General features: G+C 38.4%; 1 protein-coding gene across 1 annotated transcript in view; it reads right to left on the bottom strand.

The window, feature by feature from the left end:
- Positions 1 to 1,560: 1,560 nt before the first annotated feature.
- The window catches only part of LOC122789860 (phosphatidylinositol 3,4,5-trisphosphate 5-phosphatase 2A-like), a 1,099,782-nt gene continuing 1,079,204 nt past the window's right edge, over positions 1,561 to 22,138 (bottom strand). Inside the window, exon 26 of the mRNA XM_044057294.1 lies at positions 1,561 to 1,680. Within this exon, the coding sequence (XP_043913229.1) occupies positions 1,561 to 1,680 (120 nt within the window). The remainder of the gene's footprint in view (positions 1,681 to 22,138) is intronic.

Here is a 22,138-nt window from a genome sequence, read left to right as displayed (position 1 = left end):
ACTGATTTGATGCTATATTTCAAATAGTTGTTAGTTATTACTTTGCGGTATGACATATGCTATATTAATATGTGTTTATATGTTTCTTGAGTTTATAATCCTAGGCTGAGTCTGAAAAGTATTCAAGTGGATCAGTGTCCTACCCCGGATAACAGCTACAAATAAATAAATAATAAATCTTAATGATTTATTACTATGCCTTATTAAGTATATAAATTGTACTGACTGATCTCTCACTGAACTCCAGGACACTGATAATTCCTCCTTTTTAACTCTCTAGCCCAGTGTATATCAAATTTGTGTACTGGCTCCAATACTCTCCTTTATCGTTATAAATCCCCTTCATATCAATCTACCAAATCTTAATATCATACTGAATGCAGATAAGAACCCTCTAAAATATTCTAATAACTAAAAAGTTATTGTTTTCTCTTTCCATACTGAGTTTACTCATCTCTGTCACTCATTCATTAAATATCATTTTACAGTCATCACGTACAAAACTAATTTTATGGTCTTTGATATCTTGTAACAACTATTCTCCTCCCCAACCTTCAATATCTCTGACCTCTGGTGACCCCACTGTTACCTAGGTTGATACTTACAAATATTGAGGCATTTCTTGGATACTTCCCTCTCCGTCCATATCTCTGTAGATTTTTTTCAGTCAGGTCATTTCTAGCTCAACTCAGGTTTGCAGATAACATTTTCAGTTACCTTATCCTTGAAGTCTGAATCTCTAGTGCTCAGCATGTTCTCCTCCCATAGTTTGAATATTCCCTTCATCTAATCACTGTAGCCAACTCATGAAATATACCTGCACCATAAGATGTTTTAAACAAAAATGTACCTTTGCATTATTCTTTCAGATACCAGCATGCAATCATCACTGTACTTTTTGTAACTCAGCAGCTTTCATTTTACTGAAAGAGCAGCATTTCTAGTTATCTTTATCTATAAATTCATTTCTTCATCTACTACCCATCACTTGCTAACAAAGAAATAACTTCTAGCCACCATTAGTTATTTAACTCCTAGAACACAGGTATCCCCATTACAGATTTGTCTTGTTCTGTGCACTAACAAGACATCCTTTACTAAGTGGGTTTCTGCTCTCTGTCAGCTAGAAAACCTGCCTAATTGCCCACATTTTGAAGACTTCAAACTTCCTTTCCCCAAAACCATTCATGTGTTTTATAACAAATCTAGCTAAGTCTACTTCTATCCCTTTATCACCCTATTTTTACATACTAGCTTATTGAATATGAAATTTAACATATATGATTAACCTTATTTCAACTCTTTGAGTTATGCTTTCTGACTTTGTGTACTGCTTTTACAATCTGTTTGATCTAGTCTATAGATTATGGTTATTGTATTTGTGAACATGATGTACGGTGTAATATTCTGCTTCTCACTATGTATGTTTCTACCTGTGCCTTGAATCATGACAAAAATGGTCTTCAAACCACTGCACTCACATATTTTTTGAAATTATTAAATAACATGACAAATCAAATAAACATTATGCAAATCCATATTCTACTAGATGAGTGAGGCTTACCAGATAAACTTCAAGTTATCCCAGCCTTTTTGATGAAGCGAGGTTTCATATATCTCTAATCCTATCTCAGACAGCCATTGCCCAATAGTTTTCTGACCACTGGAGTCACGCAGCAGCTGATCAAATAAAAAGTAATAGAAACGTTTATGAATGGACAGTTAATTAATTTATCAGTATAATACTAAATAAACGTAACTGGCCTGGTTCTCAGATAATAATACTGGCCCTACACCAACAATCGGGTCAGAAAATGTATTGACCAGTTATAAAGTTACAGTAAATTATATCCATATACAATACATTTACAGTTTAAAAAAGAATGAATAAAACGCAAGGCATACTTCCCACTGTGAAGTAACTGTTGAATGAGGGCTAACAGTCTTGTCTGATGACTTGAACAATACTATGTGTCATAAGTCACTTTATAACATACCCAGCACACCTGGAGTTATGGAAGTTTGTTGTAATCAGTGAATTTTGTTGAAGGTAGTGACTGTTGATCACAACTGTAAGCTAATATACAAACATCAGCAAGAGCAGGTTGTGGGATGCTGAGAGGAAGCAATGTACTGGTCCTAATAATCACCTATATCTTTATACATCCCTTTCATATCAGTCTACCAATTCTTTACCTGTCTTTGTAGACATCTGTAGAAACAGCAGCTAGAGTGATGTGTTTATTTGTGGTGACCACATGTTTGCAGTGACATCATAGACCAAAACTAAGGCACTGCAGGGAAGGCTACAATAAAATTAGTGAATGGCTGCAAAAGAAGCCATGTAAAGAGACAGTAAAGATAACAATATTTGCACTTTTGCACTAATCATCCCAAAAAGCTACCTCTGGTGGGAGGAAAAAAATTAGTACAAGAAGGCATAGTCTGACGACAGAGAGTTAGGAGTTCAGGGGAACTATGGAAATTATTGTTTTTTCACAGAGTTGATCGGTGAGATAGGGTTCCACTAATGTTCTGGATTCATAAAATATAAAATAATTCAAAAAATAATGCATGGCAGTGCTGTATTTAAAAAAAACTAAATCAGAAAAAGTGCATACTATACAATTATTTTACTGCTTGTATTAGTTGGATTCATATTCAAAAGTTATTACTTTCATTAAAATGAATTAGAATAAGATCAATCTTTAAATTTTCAAATTCATAGTTACTTGCTTAACAAATCTGATAAAATCAAATCTTAGTTTTCATCAAATCTTTGTGTCTTAAAGTATGTCATAATCAGTATTGGCCAAAGCCTAAAGCTATTTATCAACAGATGATTCTGGGAGAGCCCAACCTGCCCACTCCATAGCACTGTAACATTACATATATTTATATACCACAAAATAAAAAACACGACCAAATATTGTTCAGGCATTCACGTGGTACATTGCTGAAGATATGTTCTTACCATGAAAGAACAATGGACAACTCTTTTCGTACCTAGTATCTGCAACATGTGGCCAAATAACATGACCAGTGCCTATAATAGTGCAATTTTTTGAATGATCAGATTGGGAACACTGCTATGATATCTTTACTAGGCATACCTGAGATGAACAAATCCAGAGACCCATTAAACAACATTATAGTATAAGTACATAACATTTATATACTAAGTAAGCAAAACATTGCACAGGATTCAGTTAATCTTTAATAATGACATCATTAAAGTATAACATAAAAAGGCAGTAGTAATGTATTTGGGAGGTGAGAAACATACGCTACTAATTAAAAAGATTTGACAAATTATCCTGAGAGTGCTGGATAAGAAAATGGGCAAACATAATAGGCTAAGCAGTCTTCAACTAGTATGAGAGGAAATGTTTTCATATTGCGAAGGTACATCTGCTGTAGCTCCATTTATAGTACGCTTAGTATTAACTTTCTGACTCAGCTGATCAAAGATCACTTTATGCTTCTTCGCATGCACAAAACAGTCTTTCTGGACTCTTGGCTGATAACATTTTGTTGACGAAACATCATCCTCATTCTTAACAAGGTGTCCTACTGTCAAAGTTTTCTTTATATCGTCTCACTTATCTGCCACACTGCCGTTCTCAGTGACTATACTCCATGAGAAGGTAAACAATGTCAAATAATTCTCAAGTGCTACCACTTCATAACGACATGCAGTTTTCTGTAATTATTGTGATTCATTTCAAATGCTGTTTAACTCTATAAGTATAGTCTTTGTGAAGCTCAGTCAGTGATTGAAATGGGTTAAAAGACCAGCCCATCTACTGGGTTTACAAAAGCGCAAAAAGTGACAATTGCAGTAATGGTCTGCACATCACTTTCATCAGCATTTAATCATTAGACATGCCCACTTACCTATATTTTTACACCTACACCAGGTGTGACTGTGGTAAGTACTGGTAATGAATATCAGACCCAAGAATGCTGATACTCACCAAAGTGATGATTTATGATCATGCCAAATGCTAAGTAGACAAATTTCATACACAGTTTAGCAGAGCATAAATATCCAGCTTTTCCAGCAATGATGTCTCTCTTGAAGTAATGAGCCATTGTCACTTTGTAGTAACTGAGGATACAATACAGGTTAACACCATGATTTCACACAAGACCAGACAAAGCAATTGGACTGCAGTGCCACAATGTAAAAAAGCAAACTGCAGAAATAAAATATATGTTCTGTGTGTGGAAAAGCCTCCACTTCTCAGCCAATATAAAGAAAGTACACCCAGTACCACTGTCACGTATTAATAACACACTACAGGTTTTCTGTATCTTGATGAAAAGAATGCTGTACCTTAACATGAATTGCATTTTATAAGGCCAGGCCCAATATCTTTCAACAAACCAATTCCCAGTAAAGTAAATGAGACTTGCTGGTTGTTGCATATGCACATAAATGTTTCTTTATGTATCAAAGGCATGCACACTTGTGTAAAGCGAGAAATGATTGTATAAGAGCTGACATATGAAATACAATGCTTTATTTTATTTTTATTTATTTATTTGGCTCTTCATTGACTGCTGAAGGATGCATGGCTTGAAATAAAAATTCCCAAACAAAAAAATGTTCATCTCTGACAACCCAAATAGTCAAATGTTCAAGTATATATTCATGTCTGTACAAGTATCCAGGAAATAAGGACAATGCAAAATAAAGAAAAATATTTTTTGAGAACCTTATGTAGGATCATTACCATTACAGATGGCCAAAGATGGATATTTTATACTAATGCATCATAAAATTGTTTAGGGCAAAACAAATTGTCAGCCAACAAAAAATACTGATTTTTGTTTAGTATTAAAAAAAAGACTAACTGAGGCAGAATGTTTTTTTCCTCATCTTGTTTTTACCAGTTGTTTCAAATTTATTTTATTGGTTCCTTACAATATTTTGAGTAAAAATCAAAAAAAAAAAATTCTACTAAAATATTAGGACATTTGATATTCTTTATGTTTTATTTTTTTATTTCATAGCACATAGCTTCCCAAATCAGGACTGCCCTGCAAAAAGAGGGATAGGTTGGAAACCTAAACTAGTGCACAGTTCCACTACAAGTCATCATGTTATGTGTAGGTGAAGTTATAAATGGACAAATACAACTGATCATAACTTATTCCTGTTGTACAAAAGAAAAAAAAAAGTCTTGCACGTTGGCAAGCCCACCAATGCACGTGTGTGTGTGTATGTGTGTGTGTGTGTGTGTGTGTGTGTGTGTGTGTGTGTGTGTGTGTGTGTGTGTGTGTGTGTGTGTGTGTGTATGTGTGTGTGTGTGTGTGTGTGTGTGTGTGGAGATGGGGCAGGGCTTTACAATATGCACAGTCACACAACTGCAAAGAAAATAATAAAAATAAACCTTGTGAAAAATGCTCTAATAGAAATAGCAGTAGAAATGATTACCAGTGAGAATTAGCACTCAGTGAGTTGCAGTTCATCCATATAAGACCTAACAAGTTGCAACCTCAGCAACTTCAAACCTGTCCAACAATAAGGAAGCCTTTGTGCGCCCCCTACATTGGCTACCGCCAGCTTTATTACTCTTATTCCAAAATCCTTGCATCATAGCTCTCAACTGTTCAGATTTTTGCCTCATATTTTTAGTCTGTTCCATATCAATGAGTACTGAAATCATTACGTAACAACAGATATTTAAGTTTCAGACTTCATATCATTTGGGAAATACATGGTACCTTTTATTTTAGCAAGTTTATACAAGCAATATTTAAAATCTGTGTGTATTTTTGGGCCTTTGTACCACAATTATATTTTGATTTCTCCATTTTTCTTGTGCTAAGATGTTGAGAGGTATGCCCTGCACCCCTAAGAAAGAATGATCACCTCAAAAAATTGTTGTTTCTCTATAAGGCTGCAAGTCTGGAGATTACAAAAAGCTGTACACTTTGGGGACTTAGACATTTGCTCCTTTATGGTACAAGCAGCAGCTCATAACCAACTGCCCCTCCACAAGTTATGCTTGAACAACTGGGATGCAAACAATATCACACCAAGCTGCTGATGGTATGCTTTTTTATGTTTAAGCAGAGAGGTGGACTAGACCACAGACCCAGGTTTGCACTCTTACCATAGCCAGAATTACAGTACAAAACTGTGCATAACAAATGACAAGGATACTTACTTTAGAATTAAGACATGCTAAAAGTGCAAATCACTGTGAAAAGTTGTTAGAGAAAATATATGACAAGGAGATGGATAAAATGTGTAAAGGAGAGAAAAGAGTTTCACTTTGTTTTCATCTATAACACTTTGTTATTTCTAAGATATAACAATTTAATCACCAAATAAAATCCAGTTTATAGAGAGCGAATAGAAACAAAAAGTTCTAAATGCCTCAAGGACCCTTGCTGCTCTGTTGTGATGTGGAATGAGACCAAACTAACCCATGTTTGCAGAAAGGGTAAGGAAATACGGTTTACTATGGGTTAAATGAAGTGCAGCCAGTCGATGTCTCAAAGGTTGAATTTAAGGTTTCCAAGGGGCATATAACAGAACCAACAGAGGTCAACCACAAATGATCGAGATGAATTGTGCACTGGATCATTTGACAAGTGACGTACTGACATTGGGAAGGGAGGTTGCACTTCAGTGAAGAACAGGGAATTAGCTCATTTCCTCACTGAAGTGCAATCTCGGAGTTGGTATATTTAATACGCAGGGTGTGTGGGGGGTACAGGGGGGCATAGACCCCTTGCAAAATAGCAGAGTTAATGTACCATTAACTGTAGAGTTCAATGGTACGTTAATGTGCATAGCAGAAGGAGAGTGATGTCACCTCGGTGGTCAATGTATTCATTTCGCTTTGGTTTACTATTCGGAATTTTAAATTCAGCATTTCGGGTTGATATTTTACATGGTCGACCGAAGCTGATTCAAAATTTAGTAAACCAGGAAATACAATGTCTTTGCAGAAGATGATAAATAGACAAAGGAGACGATATCAATAAAATCTGAGTGCAAGCAATCATAGAAAGCAATAGGTTGCTCCTGAAAGAAGGGCAATACCACAAACTGAAGATTGTTCAAAATCATCATAAGGCTAGAGGTGGCTCTACAATGAATGGGAAACATTTGTTTTAGTGAAATTCCTAATCCAGTCATATCCATCAATATTTCTGATTTTTGGAAAAGAGAGAGAAAGCCTATATTCCACAACTGGGAGTAAAAAGAAATCTTTTCTAAGGGATAAATAGGCTTTGATGGTGATGAATAAAGACACTATGTAAATTGACTTTAATATGGAGAATAGTGACAGATAGTGTAAGGTCCAGGCACAAGTATACTTGACACATAGAATACAGTCAACAACTGAACTTTCAGTTAGTTCAGGGGATTAGGATTATGAGCTTTTACTGAACTGCTTCCCATACCCAAGGTACAGAGTTTCCTTCTTTCCGTCTCCGTTTGCATACTGTGTGACTCTGAACAAGTTACTTAACTAAACCATACTCCTGGGCCACCCCTGAAAAGAAACACTTGTTTCCAGTGGCCTTATCTGTTTAACAGATATCTAAAATAAAAAAAAAACAACTGCACTGGAATGTCCCGATCTTGTGAGTGGGGGTGTACTTGTCAGCATTTAAAGTGAGTTCCTTACATTTTATTGTCAGCACAAAGAGTGTCATAGATTCAGTCTATAAGGAGGTAGAGTATAGGGATAGGGCTTAGAGGTGATCCACTAGGACACATTAACTCCCTGTATTCTTTTTGTGAGGAACCTCTGTGGATGCTCCAGTTGTTGCATGTGCCTGGTCAGGTACATAATGAAGGAGGCATTGTACTCAAGGATGGGTCTGATTAGGGATGAGTACTGTGGAATGATTACTTCCTTTGACCTAGAAGCAATACCCTTACTTATAATTTGAGCAACATAGAAGGATTTCCTTATTACCTTAGAAGCATGTTGATCAAAAGGCAGGTTACTGTCTACGTATGTTCCCAGCTCCCTGACTATTGGGTCTAGTGTGTTTATATCACGTTATCGAAAGATGAAAATAGCAAATGCTATTTCATCGGCCCCAAAACATCTAAACATGAAAATATCAAACATTCAGAACAGCAAATTTTTTCCCATGGAAAAAATTTGCTGCTCCGAAACACATGCACACAACACAAGCACATCAAACAAACAGCAACCACACACATACACTTAAATTCCTACATCTAACGCTACACTAAACTAAACATACACTACTATCTACCCACTTACCTTAACTCAAACCCTAACCCTAAGGTCCGTCACTATCGCACACTCACCTAACCCGCACCCTAACCCTAACTCACTTAAACCACCACTGACCCTAAAGTCTGTCACTATCGCACACACGCCTAACCTGTGCCCTAACCCTAGCTCACTTAACCCGCCCCGAACCCTAACGTGCAAACAATCACACACTTACCTGAACCCAACCTGTAACTTTCCACCACAGTGCTAAGAATAGCGAAGCCACAGAAACGGCCAACCAAATTCTTTCCCAAGGAAATAATTCACTGTTCTGCAGCTTCACTATTCTTAGCATTCTCTGAATAGTGTTCGATATCAGAACATTTGAAGTTTTAATACTTTGATGTTCTGATACAGACCCGGTCCAGTCATAGGGGTGAGTTATCAATGAGGTTGTTTCCTGGGGTAACTGACTTCCCAAATTGTATTATTATGCATTTTATGACACTGAGCTTTAAACTGCGTTTACAGTACCAGATATGTGTCTTTATTAGTACTTCCTGGATGATATTAGTGTCTTGGGGAGATTCCATCACTGCTCCAAGTTTGCAATCATCTGCAACCTTGGTCAGCCAGAGGCTCTTGATGCTGGCCTTGACTTTCAAGAAATAGATGCCAAAAAGAAGAGGGCACAGCACTGAGCCCAAAGGGCCTCCACTAGTGACCATCTCATTGTGGAGGTGGACTCATGCATCCAAACAATTTGAATCCTATCTAACAACCAGCTGGCAATCCAGCATGTAACACTGGGATTTATGCCTACTTTTGTGAGTTGGTTTACAATGCCTGATGGGGGTACTGTATCAAATGCCTTGGCCATGTCAAGGTAGGCGTATGCACAGTTTTCCTTTGATCTATTGCCTTGGTGACCTTCTTGAATGAGTCTACCAGACCGAGTAGGCATGATCTTCCCTTGACATTACAGAGCTGGGTTGGATCCAGTGCTTGGAGCTTTCATTATTAAATATTGCCAAGACAATTCTTTCTATGGCTTTGCATATGATTCTAGTCAGACTAATGCATCTCTTGTTTCTATGGTCCATAAAAGGCCCACCCTTATGCAGGGGGATGACTGTTACAGTTCTCTATTCATGTGACATGAAGCCTGACTGAAGCCTAAGTTTGAACAGTGACTTCAGCAGTCCTAATAGGTCATGTTTCATTCCTTTTAAGAGGCATCCTGCGATATGTTGGGGGCCCATCAGTGCAGTGTTCTCAGCCTTGGAGAGTGTATTTAGGAAATGTTCCAAGTAAACATTGGAGGTTATGTTCAATGGCTTTTCTTGTGGGGTGACCAGGGCAGGGAGATGGGGTTAAAGCTGGAGCTGAATTTCTCAGACATTTGCTATAGCTTTTGGGTCCATGTAAATGGTTCCATTCACAAATTAGCTCTTTGATGGATGTGTAAAGCCTTGAGGTTATAGATATAGGTAAAGAAAAGCCTTGTGGTTGTCTTTGGGCTTTGAGATTATTATTATTATCTCAAAATTGGCTTTGGTAGACCTGATTTGGCCTCTGAAATATTTGCTTAGATTGATGAGATAGTTTTATCCTACCGGGTGTATATTTCCTGACTTCTGCTATGATTTTCTTCCTTATGTTATGCAGCCTATTGATGTTTGGATTCCACCAGAGGAACTTATTATTTGGGATTGTTCTGAGCTTATTCCTGGTAGGCATAGCAGTCTCTATGTATTTATTATCAAGATTGCAAACATTATCTGTGAACAATTCCATGTAGGCAAATTTGTTCTCAGGGTTGGGAGGGGCTTGTAATTTTGCCAGATTGTCACTTAATAATGGGTAGTTTTCTAAATGCTATGGTGTTACATGGGGTCACTGGTTTTATTTTTATTTTAGCTTTGCAGTCAAAAGTTACCATAGTGGACATTACACTGGGTAGGGGGCAGCATTCTCCCATGTTAGTGAGAATCAGTTCCAGTCTGTTTGCTCCCCTAGTGGACATGTGGACTCTCTGGCTTAGGTTCACAGATTCATAGATGTTTACTAGGCTAATGACAACAAGGGCCTTTTAAACCTAGCCATGCATCCCAAATCTCTGACAAGTTCTGATACCTTTGATAAATGTAAGCAGGGGTTTGGGAGATGAAACATTTACAAAACTAAGGCCTGGGAGATTAACCATTTACAGGTTGTCTGTGTCCATTAGAGACATAGGTGCCAAGTATTTACAAAATCCAGGAATATCTGGGCCTACAAGCATGGCATTTTTCATGATTCCCTGTTTATTTTGGGTGTGATAATGTGAGGTATTGCCAGCCTTGACAGGAGAAGAAGGGCAGTGGATGTGTAACATATGCCACATAGCTAGATGGAGTTTTGTAAAGAATTATATACCATTTGTATATCAAACTGATTTGTACAGGTATTTTTGTTGAAAATGTATTTGTAAAGTTGCTTGTGATAAAAAATGTACCAACAGGGGTTCTGCTGGACCGAAAAGAAACACACCTGTATGTCAGACTGTATTGTAATTGTTGAAATGAATATATTACAACAGAAGATACTGGGAAGAGAAGAGATTAATCTCAGTCCAGCTAACTTTGAAAAATAGTCTGAAATTAAATTATCTGGTTTAGGCCATAAAGATTGTATCTTATACTTCTGATTGCAGCCAGAGACAAAATGTCTGTGAAAACCAGGACTAGGAATTCTACTGTTTTGTCCTTAGGGATGAACTAATTGCTACTCTTGAAGGGTGGAAGGTTTGAAATGGTTTTAAAGCTTTTAGATGCTATGACATATCTTAGCAAAGCTCATTGTGTGTGCATTATGACACATATGTATTAGGTTCTGGTTCAGTTTCTAGTAAAGGGGATAGTGTGGGAACCAGAAGCCAAGTGACTAGATGTATGTGATGTCATTATGTAATCCAGCAATGAAATGATGTTTTAATACTAGATGACACAGCCGTCTCATGGCAGTCTGTTTTTGAAACCTAACAAAGAATTATCACTCACCCATTTCATCTTGCCTTGATTTAGTAAGTAACCAGGGAATAGTACTTCTTTAGATCAGTCAGGAAAATATAGTGAGATTAGGTAATACTGTTTTTCTGAATCTATCCATCTGTGTTATTTTTAATATTGCCTGTGATGAAACTCTGGTGCTTATTGTAAATAGATATTTAGTATTTTCATAATCTTTTATTATTTATTATTAAATATATTTAAACTTTTCATTGTGGTTAGTCTTTTAGAGGCCACATGTAGCAATCCACCCTTGTTAACTTCTCTGATAACACAGTAATAACACTGGATTAGGAGGGACTGAGAGCTGGCTTTGATCATGATCTTTTACTGGTTGTTCTCTGGAGAATTGTTATTCCCTAGAAAAGCAATCAAACTTTCCCTTAGTTTTCTCTCCATGATGTTCCTCTTCATTACTAGTAAACTAACAATCTTGGATTTTTCCTGCTCCTATCCTGTGCAACACTACCTGTTCTACTGTTTTCCAGTCTTCAGTTGCTTGTACACTGACCAGCAATCTTCATCTGGGGATCTGGCACTATAGTGACCTGATTCCTTATGGCCCTGAGAGGAATCCTAACTGTTCCCTGTGCCTTACCCTCCCTTAGGACAGCTAGTTCCATCTCCAACTCCTCTATTTTTATCCTGGTGTTCATTCACAACTCATCCAACTTCTGCTCCATTTTACTGTCAGCAATGCCATCCTTCAATTATTTTTTGTGAAAAATAAGGGAAACTATTCACTCATTTATCCTAGCTTTTTCCTGTCTTCCATGATTGTTTTCTCACTCTTATTCGGCCTCGCCATGCTTTTTTCCTTCCATTATTACTCTCTGCTGACAACTGCCTTTCGACTTGCACCCTCGCTTCTCTCAAATCCTCTGGTGGCATTCTTCACTGCACCCATCTCCACTCCCTCTGTCTACATTTTGTATGGCCTCTGTTTTACTAGAGTCACAAGTCACACATTCCTGCATACATTCCTGCAAAGTATTCTGACCTTCTGCTATTTTTCTCTTATTTCATGTGCCATCGACCTGAATTCCCCAACCAGTTCCCATAGCTTGCATTTCATAGATGTGCCTCTAGACCCTTATCTTACATTTGACCTTTTTACCTGTTGCTAAATAATTTTCACCCCACAAATCCAGTGTTATTATCCTTTCATAATATTTCTTTTTATCTATATTTTAGTTTTTTTACTAAGATTTACATTAACAACTTATACCAAACATGGTACTGAAGGAGGGGTTAAGGGTTAATTAACCCAGTGGCATATGCTGCTTCATTAAATTTGTACAAAGTGTTAACATGGATAAATTAAAAAGATGAGATTAGTAGTAAAACAGTATGAATATAAGTTTGGGCATATGGTAAAAAAAAAAAAAAGAATAAAAAAGAAAAAAACAGTATATAAATAAAGAAATAAAATGTTACCAATAAAAATATTTTGTGGCAAATAAATTGATGATATAGAAAAAAGATAAAAAGTGTGTTTTAAGAATATAGTGATAAAAGATTACTATGTAAAACCATGGGAAATCTAACCAATGAAGAAATTAAAGTTATAAAAATAAGAAATGAATGATGTAATCAGAAAGTAGAATGCCACGATTTTTGTGCAGACTGATAATAGATAAATTGCCAGTAAAAGGAAGTATGCCATATAAAAAGAAAAAGTGATAAAATATGTTTACATTGGCTTAATATCAGAGCTTTGGTCAGCTAACATCTACCTGAAATCAGCTGGACGTATAAGTGAATTTAAGTACACTTTTATCTGATCTTTTTCATATAGTACTGTATTTAATTCATTTATTTGTGTTTTTCACTGAATATTAACTCAACTGAAGTTGTGGCTGTCTCTCTACAGAGTACTTGTTAGAATTTCTGTGTAGCCATTGATAGTAGTGGGGGTAGTTTCACCTCATCACTGACATTCTGTCTTGCCTTATATAAGTGGTACATTTTGAGTTATCTCTGCTTAATATCAGAGCTTTGGCCAGCTAACATCCACCTGAAATCAACTGGACGTATAAGTGAATTTCAGTACACATTTATCTGCTCTTTTTCATATAGTACTGTATTTAATTTATTTATTTGTGTTTTTCACTGAATATTAACTCAACTGAAGTTGTGGCTGTCTCTCTACAGTTAGTTCCCCACTCACCCTCCCTGTTCTTGTTTTGGTGTTAATGTTGGTGGCTTTGAAATTGTCCACCCCCTTGTAGATTTGTATTTGGATACTCCTTCTGGGCCCATCTCATTTGCTCACTCAAGTGAGTTCAGTGAGATCATATTCTGATTTCAGGCACTCCTACTGTGTACAAAGAGAGCATTTGGGAAGGATAATCCCTGTAGCCTCTTAATCCTGCTCTGTTCCCTCCCTCAAAAAAAAAAAAAAAATGTATATATATATATATATATATATATATATATATATATATATATATATATATATATATCTATTGTTCAGCTGCTCTTACTGTAACTGTCTTAGTTGCTCTTCTGCATGCTATCTGTTCAGTCGCTCTTACTCTGCACTTATTACTGCTTGTTAGTAGCCTTCTAATTTACTGCCTTCTGCACTTGTTTTTTAGTCATTTGTTAATGTAATTGCATTTATTTGAACTGTATTTGCCATAGTGTTGCTACACACTTGGGTGTGCTGACCTGCACTGCAATTTGAATTGTATTTACTGCTGTTTTAGCTGCTTTTCTGTAACAAAAAAAAAAAAATTCTAAGCTTGTTTCCTGCCTTTCCTGTAACTAGTCAAGTCCAAATACAGACTTGCTGTAACCAGGACTGTTGGTAAGCTTCTGAGTCCCCCAAACCTTTCTATGTTGGAGGGAAGCCTTCTAGCTTATTAGTGGGAGTGGTAAGCACTAGGTAGCCTATCCTCCATGGGAAGAGTGAGTTTTGGCCCAGAAATTGTAGTTTATTTGGCTGTTTGGGCAGTTTTCCATTTCTTTCAACTTGCTGGCTTAAAAGCCTGCGTTTGTACTTGTTCCCAACCTTTCCTGTAACTAGTCTAGTCCAGGTACAGATTTGTTGTATCCAGGACTCTTTGTAAGCTTCTGAGCCCCCAAAGCCTTTCTGTGTTGGAGGGAAGCTTTCTAGCTTATCAGTGGGAGTAGTAAGCATTAGGTAGCCTATCTACCACAAGAGGAGTGGTTGCTGGCCCAGTAATTGTAGCTATTGGCTGTTTGGGCAGTTTTTTTCCATCTCTTTCAATGTTCTGGTTTAAAAGTCGCACTTGTGCTTGTTTCCCACCTTTCCTTTAACTAGTCTAGTCCAGGTACAGATTTGATGTATCCAGGACTGTTGCATTAGGTAGCCTGTCTACCATGAGAGGAGAGTTTCTTGGCCCAGAAATTGTAGTTTATTGACCATTTGGACAGTTTGCCCATCTCTTTCAACTTTCTGGTTTAAAAGACCACATCTGCACTTGTTTCCCATCTTTCCTGTAACTAACCTACCGGGTAGCACTAGAAAGCCTTAAACTGATACAAGCCTTCTAGCTTAGAAGAGAGACTTTGTAGTGATTAAGTATCAGTTTTCTGTACTTTCTTGCTGTACTTAACTGATCCACCTAAACGCAGATTTTCCAGTATTTATTGTAATTTAAAAGCTTGTTTTTTCACATATTGTACTTATCTGACTGTCTGCACTTTTAAAAAGTTGTTTTTTGTTTAAATAATTTGTTTAACTCTTGTAGGATACACACTAAAGTGCGATAGCCTTTTCTGATCATTTTTAGTCGTTTAAAGCTAAGTGTATTTTTTACTGTTTTTGCCGTATCTTTTCAAAAAAACAAAAAAAACAAAAAAAAAATCCTCGTTTCCCACCTTTCTAAGCTAGTATAGTCCAGTTTTCAGGCTATTGCTGAATTCAGGGCTGTGATACTAGTTTCTGCGTTACCCATAACTAACTTGGATAGAAGGAAGTTTCTCTGTTCACCTGTGAGAGAGGGGAGCTTTGAGCAACCTATCTGTCCCTGGAGGAGTGGGTCCAGCCCAGAAGTTAGTAGTTTATTTTGCCATTTTGGGCTAATTTCTATCTCTTTCATTTTCCTACTATAAAAACTGCATTTGCACGGTTTTGCGCACCGGGCAGTGCCAGTTAGCTATGGTTAAATCATTCCGGGCTCCACTAAGTCTCCTCTTCAGTTTTTCCCTTGAAACTAGTCTAACTCAATCTAAGCACTCAAAAGGCATCTTACAACCCAGCACTTGCTCAGACCTAATAGCAAGCACTAATATACCCTATCACTGATTGCCCAGCAGGGCAAGGCTCTTTATTCACCTCTCACCAACCAAGTGACTAAACAGCTCACCCTACTATTCAGGCATGACCATAGGGCAATTTCAGGTGTACCCTCCAGTCCAGCTGGTGAATCTGGGTATCCTGAGGCAATGTTACAACTGTCTCATGTACACAGACAACCCTCGCCTCCTACCACAGAACACTAACATATGCGAGAGATGCAATTATACAGCCAAACTGGAAGCTAAGCTGTCTCCACCCAAGACTGGAACAGACAGTCAAGAGGAGAAGGTTAACACTTGCACCACATCTCCAGCCACACACAGACCTACCAAAACAGCACTGGCAAAAAATACACATAAATACACAAAATCATACTCGGAGGCTCTAAATAAAAACCTGCAAAAGCATCAGAGACCTCCAAGGCAGCCACCCAAACAACCTGCATCTCCCGTCACAAACCAGACAACACATAAACACAAAAGCAGTGTGCCGCACAATCACAGCCGTTATGGTGAAATAACATACCTAACACACTAGTAATAGGTGACTCTATAGTCAAGCACACTGACGTCCCACTCACTAGCCTGGACAAGCTGAAGGTTACTGTTAGCTGCCTGTCTGGAGCCAGAATCCGCAACATAACACAAGCACTCAGGTCACTCCAGAACAAGTACAAATATGACTCTGTCATTGTTCATGTTAGTGTGAATGACCTGAGATGTACCTCACAGGACTGCATGAAAAGAGACTTGGAAGAGCTCTCTGATCATGTAGCCCAGGCTGGTATGACCCTGACCCTGAGTAGCATCCTGCCCTCACCAAGAATGATACCTCAGTATAAAGAAAAAATGATCAATTTCAACAATTGGCTAAGCTTCTGGTGTCATTCAAAGGCGATCCAATGTCTGTCAGCCAGGGATGACATGCTCAACAAGCCATGTTGCTTTGCAAGAGACGGCTTGCACCTGTCACCCCTATGCTTTTGAATACTGGCCAAGGCTCTTGCTGCCCCCATAGTGCCTTTTTTAGACAAGGCTCAAAAGTCAAACCCACCTCCGTAAACAGCACAATTAACAAAAAACTGAGGGTTATGCTACTCAACGCCAGGAGTTTAAATCTCAAAATGCACGCACTCGAAGCACTCTTCAGTATGGAGAATGTCGACATCTGTGCAGTAACTGAAACCTGGTTCAAAGCTCCAGAGAACACCCCAGCACTACCAGGCTACAACTCATACTACACGTTTCAGCCACAGAACACGTACCGAAACACAAAAGGAGGGGGTGTATCCATATTCATCAAGGATACCTACACCTCCAGGTTAGTGGCGCAGCATGATACCTCTGAGATTATCCATGTGCAACTAACATCAGGCAAATCTGCAATGCAAATTGTGTCCTACTACAGATCAGCCTCCATGACCCAGGATCCACGCTCCACCTTTCTGGAGACACTGGAAAACATGAAGGTCCTACCGAACACCATGATACTGGGTGATTTCAATTACCCTACTATTCACTGGGAAAACTACTCGAGTACAAACTCTCAGACCCAGCGCTTCCTGGAATTCATCAACTCAAATGCCCTGAATCAGCTGGTAAACTCCTCTACCAGAGGTGAAAACATATTGGACCTGGTCATCACCAAATGGGCAACAGGTGTTTCACACCGGAGGTCAACCTGTCACTGGTTAGATCAGACCATAAACTAATCACTCTGGATGTCCACACCCCACCACCACCCCCAACTAAGGAAACCACAGTAAAAACCTTTTCTAAAGCAAACTTCACCTTACTTAAGACAGAGGTGGTAAGTTTCACAGCCCCCACGCTAAAGGATAACACTGCCCAAGATGCAAAAACCTTTACAAATGCACTCTATCAGCACCTACAAGGATGCATGGATCGAGCCATCCATAGCAAAACCAAGACTCACTCATCTAAGAGAAGGATACCAGTTTGGAGGACCCCTGCCATAAATAGGCTATACAATAGAAGGAGGAAATTAGTTCAGAAAAAAAGCAAATCCCAAGAAGGAAAGACATCCCTGATCAGTATCAGTAAGAAACTAAGGTCCCTCATGAAATCATCCAAGGCTAACTTTGAAAGAAAATAGCTAAAGATTCAAAAGATAACCACAAAGCCTTCTTTAGCTATGTTAAGAATCTAAGTGGCAACTTGCAGATATGCACTGAATTAGTGCAAAATAGCACAAAATATACTGAACCTACTGATATTGCCAACATCCTGGCAGATAGATTCAATGCAAACTTCACCCTCCTCTCATCTCCAAAAGGGCCCACAACAATACCGGAAAAATGTAGTGTCCCAAAAATCACAGACGCACAGGTGAAAAAAGCCCTTTCAAAAGCAAAAAACACAGTGTCAATGGGACCAGATGGTGTCCCAGGCTGCGTCTTGCACAAACTAAAGAACGAACTAACCCCCAACCTAAACACGCTGTTCAGCCTCAACCTCTCCACAGGCTACATGCCCATAGAATGGCGCACAGCAATGGTTATTCCTCTCCACAAAGGAGGGGCCACAACTGACCCTGGTAACTATCACCCCATAAGCCTGACTAGCCTGGTCTTCAAGGCTATGGAGCGGATCATCATGTAACTCATTAACAAAAACATTGGGGACCTGCAAACATTTGACACAACCCAGTTCGGCTTTGTTAAGGGCAGATCATGCCTACTAAACATGGCTGACTTCTTTGAGACAGTCACCAAGGCCATAGACGAGGGAAAGGTGGTTCACACAGCCTACCTTGATCTTGCCAAGGCTTTCAACACCATTCCCCACTTGGGTATTACAGAAAAACTCACCAGCCTGAACATAAACCCCTACATCACAAGATGGGTTGCCAGCTGTCTTACAGACAGAACTCAAACGATAAGAATAGCGGGCTCCAGGTCCAACTCTAAACCAGTCACAAATGGTGAGCCATAAGGCTCAGTCCTGGGACCCCTACTGTTCAGCATATACTTCTCAGACATACAGGCAAACACAGGAGGACTATGGTTAACCAAGTTCGCTGATGACTGCAAACTGGGAGCCATAATTGACTCTCCAGCTGACACTGACATCCTTTAAAGAGCCTTACTGAGACAGACACCTGGTGTCAGAGTCATGGCCTCAAGCTAAATGCGAAAAAATGCATAGTCATCCCATTTGGGCAAAACTAAATACCCACAAATTACCACATAGGTGGCAGCACCCTTAATACAGAAGAGGTAATAAGAGATCTGGGGACCCAGGTAGATAGTAATCTCTCCTTTGACAATCATATTGCCAAAGTAGTCAGGAAATCCTTCTATGTGGCCCATCTAATTACTAAAGTGTTCGCATCTAGAAATAAAGAGGTTATATTGCCCCTCTACTCATCACTTATTAGACTCATCATAGAGTACAATGCCCCATTTGGGATGTACCTCACAAGACACTTCCAAAAGCTGGAAAGACCACAAACTTACCTCACCAAGAGGCTTACTGGCCTCAAACATATGTCCTATGCAGCCCGACTGAAAAAACTCCAGCTGTACTCAGTGGCATATCGCTTACTCAGAGGTTATCTCTGCCTGATTTACAAAGCCATGTCCAACTCAGAATTGATGGAGATGCTCCACCTAAAAAAATCCAAGTCACTGCGAGCCACGCGCTCTAGTGAGCTAAACCTTGCCATAACAATAAATAGAACATGCTGCAGGGATAGATTCCTGTCACAGAGACTCCCCATGCTTTGGAGCAAAATTCCAAATTACATCAGGCAGAGCCCCTCACTAACACTTTTCAACAGAAACCTTGACGAGTGGATGGGTAACAGAAAATACACCCCTGGGATCACTTCATTGGCTCTGCTTAACAGAGGATCAGTTAATTAATCAATGGGGCAGTGAAAGCCGACACATTCTGGTTAGGCTTATAAATGCCCTCGGGCAGATAGCCTAGTACCTACCTATGAACCTATGAAACAAAAAAAACATCTCCAATTATTCAGTTACATATTGATTGGCACATGCATCCTAAAACAGTGAGCAAAGCTGAATCCTCCATACTCTTTAATTTGTATAACTAGAAAAGAAGACAAAAAGGATATTAATAATTTAACAGGAATCATATAGCAAACAAAATAAACATTAAAAACATCTATATCCAAACCAATGACACTACCGACGAGACAATAAATAATGCAACAATGGCCAGATGCACAACTTTTCTAACCATCCATATTTGCTACAACAGTTAAATGTTAACGAAAAAGATACATAGTCAAGACCAGTAAGAAATAAAAATGAAAAAAAAGAGGTCTGGTGTAGACTCAATACAGATAACTGAGTGCAATGTCTGAGTCACTGAGGCAGCTAACAAAAACTACCCCCACCTTCTTCCTCTAATTCTTCCCTCCTTCTAGTCTGCTCATGATGTGAGCTTGACCAATGAAATATGGAGCCAAATTTAAATGAAGTCTTCCAATGACAAACTTCTTATCTATTGCCCTGATTTGATCTGTTATATCTCAACAGTCTACAGCAGTAGGGTGATAGCAGGATGTCCACCTTCTGGTAATTACTTTTCTGACTCTTGGTATAAAAGATATGGTAATTGCTCACTGTCATCTCAATTAGGGTCTGTTAATAAGCTGAATGACATTGTATGAATTAAAAAGTGGTTCAATAACCAGCTCATGTATATAATCCCTCCTTACATCAACCCAGAGCCTGGACAATTTTGGACATGTCCAAAACTGTGTGACAAGGTGCCAACAATGCCTCCTTCATCTCCAGTCCTCTGTGCCACTGGATAAATCTTACTAAGGGCTTCTGGTATCCAATTTCTACATAAACAATTGTTAGTTTGGAGCCAAGTAATATCTATAAGGAATTTTAAATATAACAAATAACTCTGCCTAATTTGATTGGTGGTTTCACTGGTTTATCACCTTCTGATATAAGGGTAATACATCTAACTCTCCCCTCAGGCTTAACTCCAGTATGAAGGCATATGATTTGAAAAGACATCCTGACAGGTTCTGCCAAATAGTCCCTACCTTAAGTATGAATGAACACATTTCAGAAAACTCACTTGACATTTTAAAGACTTTGTCAAGGCTTTCAGAACCTTATAATTTGAGTGTGATAGCACTAATGAGTAGAAGGCAATTCATAATTGCTCCTTATGAATGCAAATGACATTAAAGACTTGTCATCAAAAAACTATGGAGAAGCCTGTACCCTAGGCATCTTCCAGTGGAAGTAAAAGAGAGATCCAAAGACTCTCACTCTCCGACCCCCATCTAGAACAATTTCTTCAGTCCCATACATATCTATATATATTTATATATCTATATCTACCTAGCGCTCTATATATGTGCACACACACACACACACACACACACACACACACACACACACACACACATATATATATATATATATATATATATATATATATATATATATATATATGTATATGTATGTATGTGTGTGTGTATATCCATCCATCCACCCCCCCCCCTTTTCCCATTTTGCACATGGGGTCAGGGTGCCACTTCCTCAGTGACAATCATCTTGAACCAAGTATTTTGAGCATACACATGAATATATGTGTGTGTGTATGGATATATTGTGTTAATATATTGACAATTACTTTTAGACAGTACTTCTCAACTGTCTAGATTTTAGCAGAATGTCCAGATTTTTGCCTCATATTTTTGGTCTCTCATAAAATTTGTAGTTTTCTGGCAAATCAGTGAGTAACTAATTAATGACACACATTTGAGTTTCAGATTTTATTTTCTTCAGAAAATGCATGCTAACACAAAACGTTCTGAGTTTATAAGATCAATATTTAAAATCTGTCCCTGTTTGGGGGCCATTGTCCCCACTCCCATTTCTTGAACTAACAGGTTGATAGGTATGCGGCCAATGTCACCTAAACTGAAAACCACTCGTGTGTCTTTGAAGATAGGCTGAGCACTGGTAATTCATGATCCCCTAAGCTTCCTGTCTGAGAGTATATAAACCTGTATTGAACGCCAATAAGCAGGTGTCCAACACTGCCACCAGTGAAAGGCAATGCATGGTAGCGGAATATGGGAAGCTATAAAGAGGTGAGGCAACCAAAGCTGTTTTTGATCCTTTAGCAAGTGATGCTATACAAATGAATTCTAGGTTTCCCCAGTCCCATATACTTATTATAATTTATTATTATTTCCCCAGCCCACTAACATGAAATGTTCTGAGAAAACTAAAGTGAAAGAAACAGAAGCATACATGAAACTTAGGATATAAAATCATCTTCAGTATTATTAGTCTCAACTCCATAGGGTTGCCCCATGACTCTTAAGTACTCAGTTTCTCTACACTGAAACCTGTTTGATTGTTTCTAGTAATTTACAGAAAAGTGGTTCATTATACTTCGAAATATCTAAATTGCAGTTGTTTCCACTGAAATCTGAAATCTAACTCAAGGTAATCAGATGGGGTAAAACTCCCATGAAATAAAACAGAACTTGATGTGTTTATCTTGTAGCCTTACACAACCTGCCATCTTACCAGCAGTTCACAGATTATGGACATAGGGCATTTCAAA

This window comes from Protopterus annectens, chromosome 15.part0 (assembly GCF_019279795.1).
Source record: "Protopterus annectens isolate FY-2018-M chromosome 15.part0, PAN1.0, whole genome shotgun sequence".
NCBI classification, from domain to species: domain Eukaryota; kingdom Metazoa; phylum Chordata; order Ceratodontiformes; family Protopteridae; genus Protopterus; species Protopterus annectens.
The sequence above is the reverse complement of the archived record's forward strand: the minus strand, read 5'-3'. Positions and strand labels throughout refer to the sequence as shown.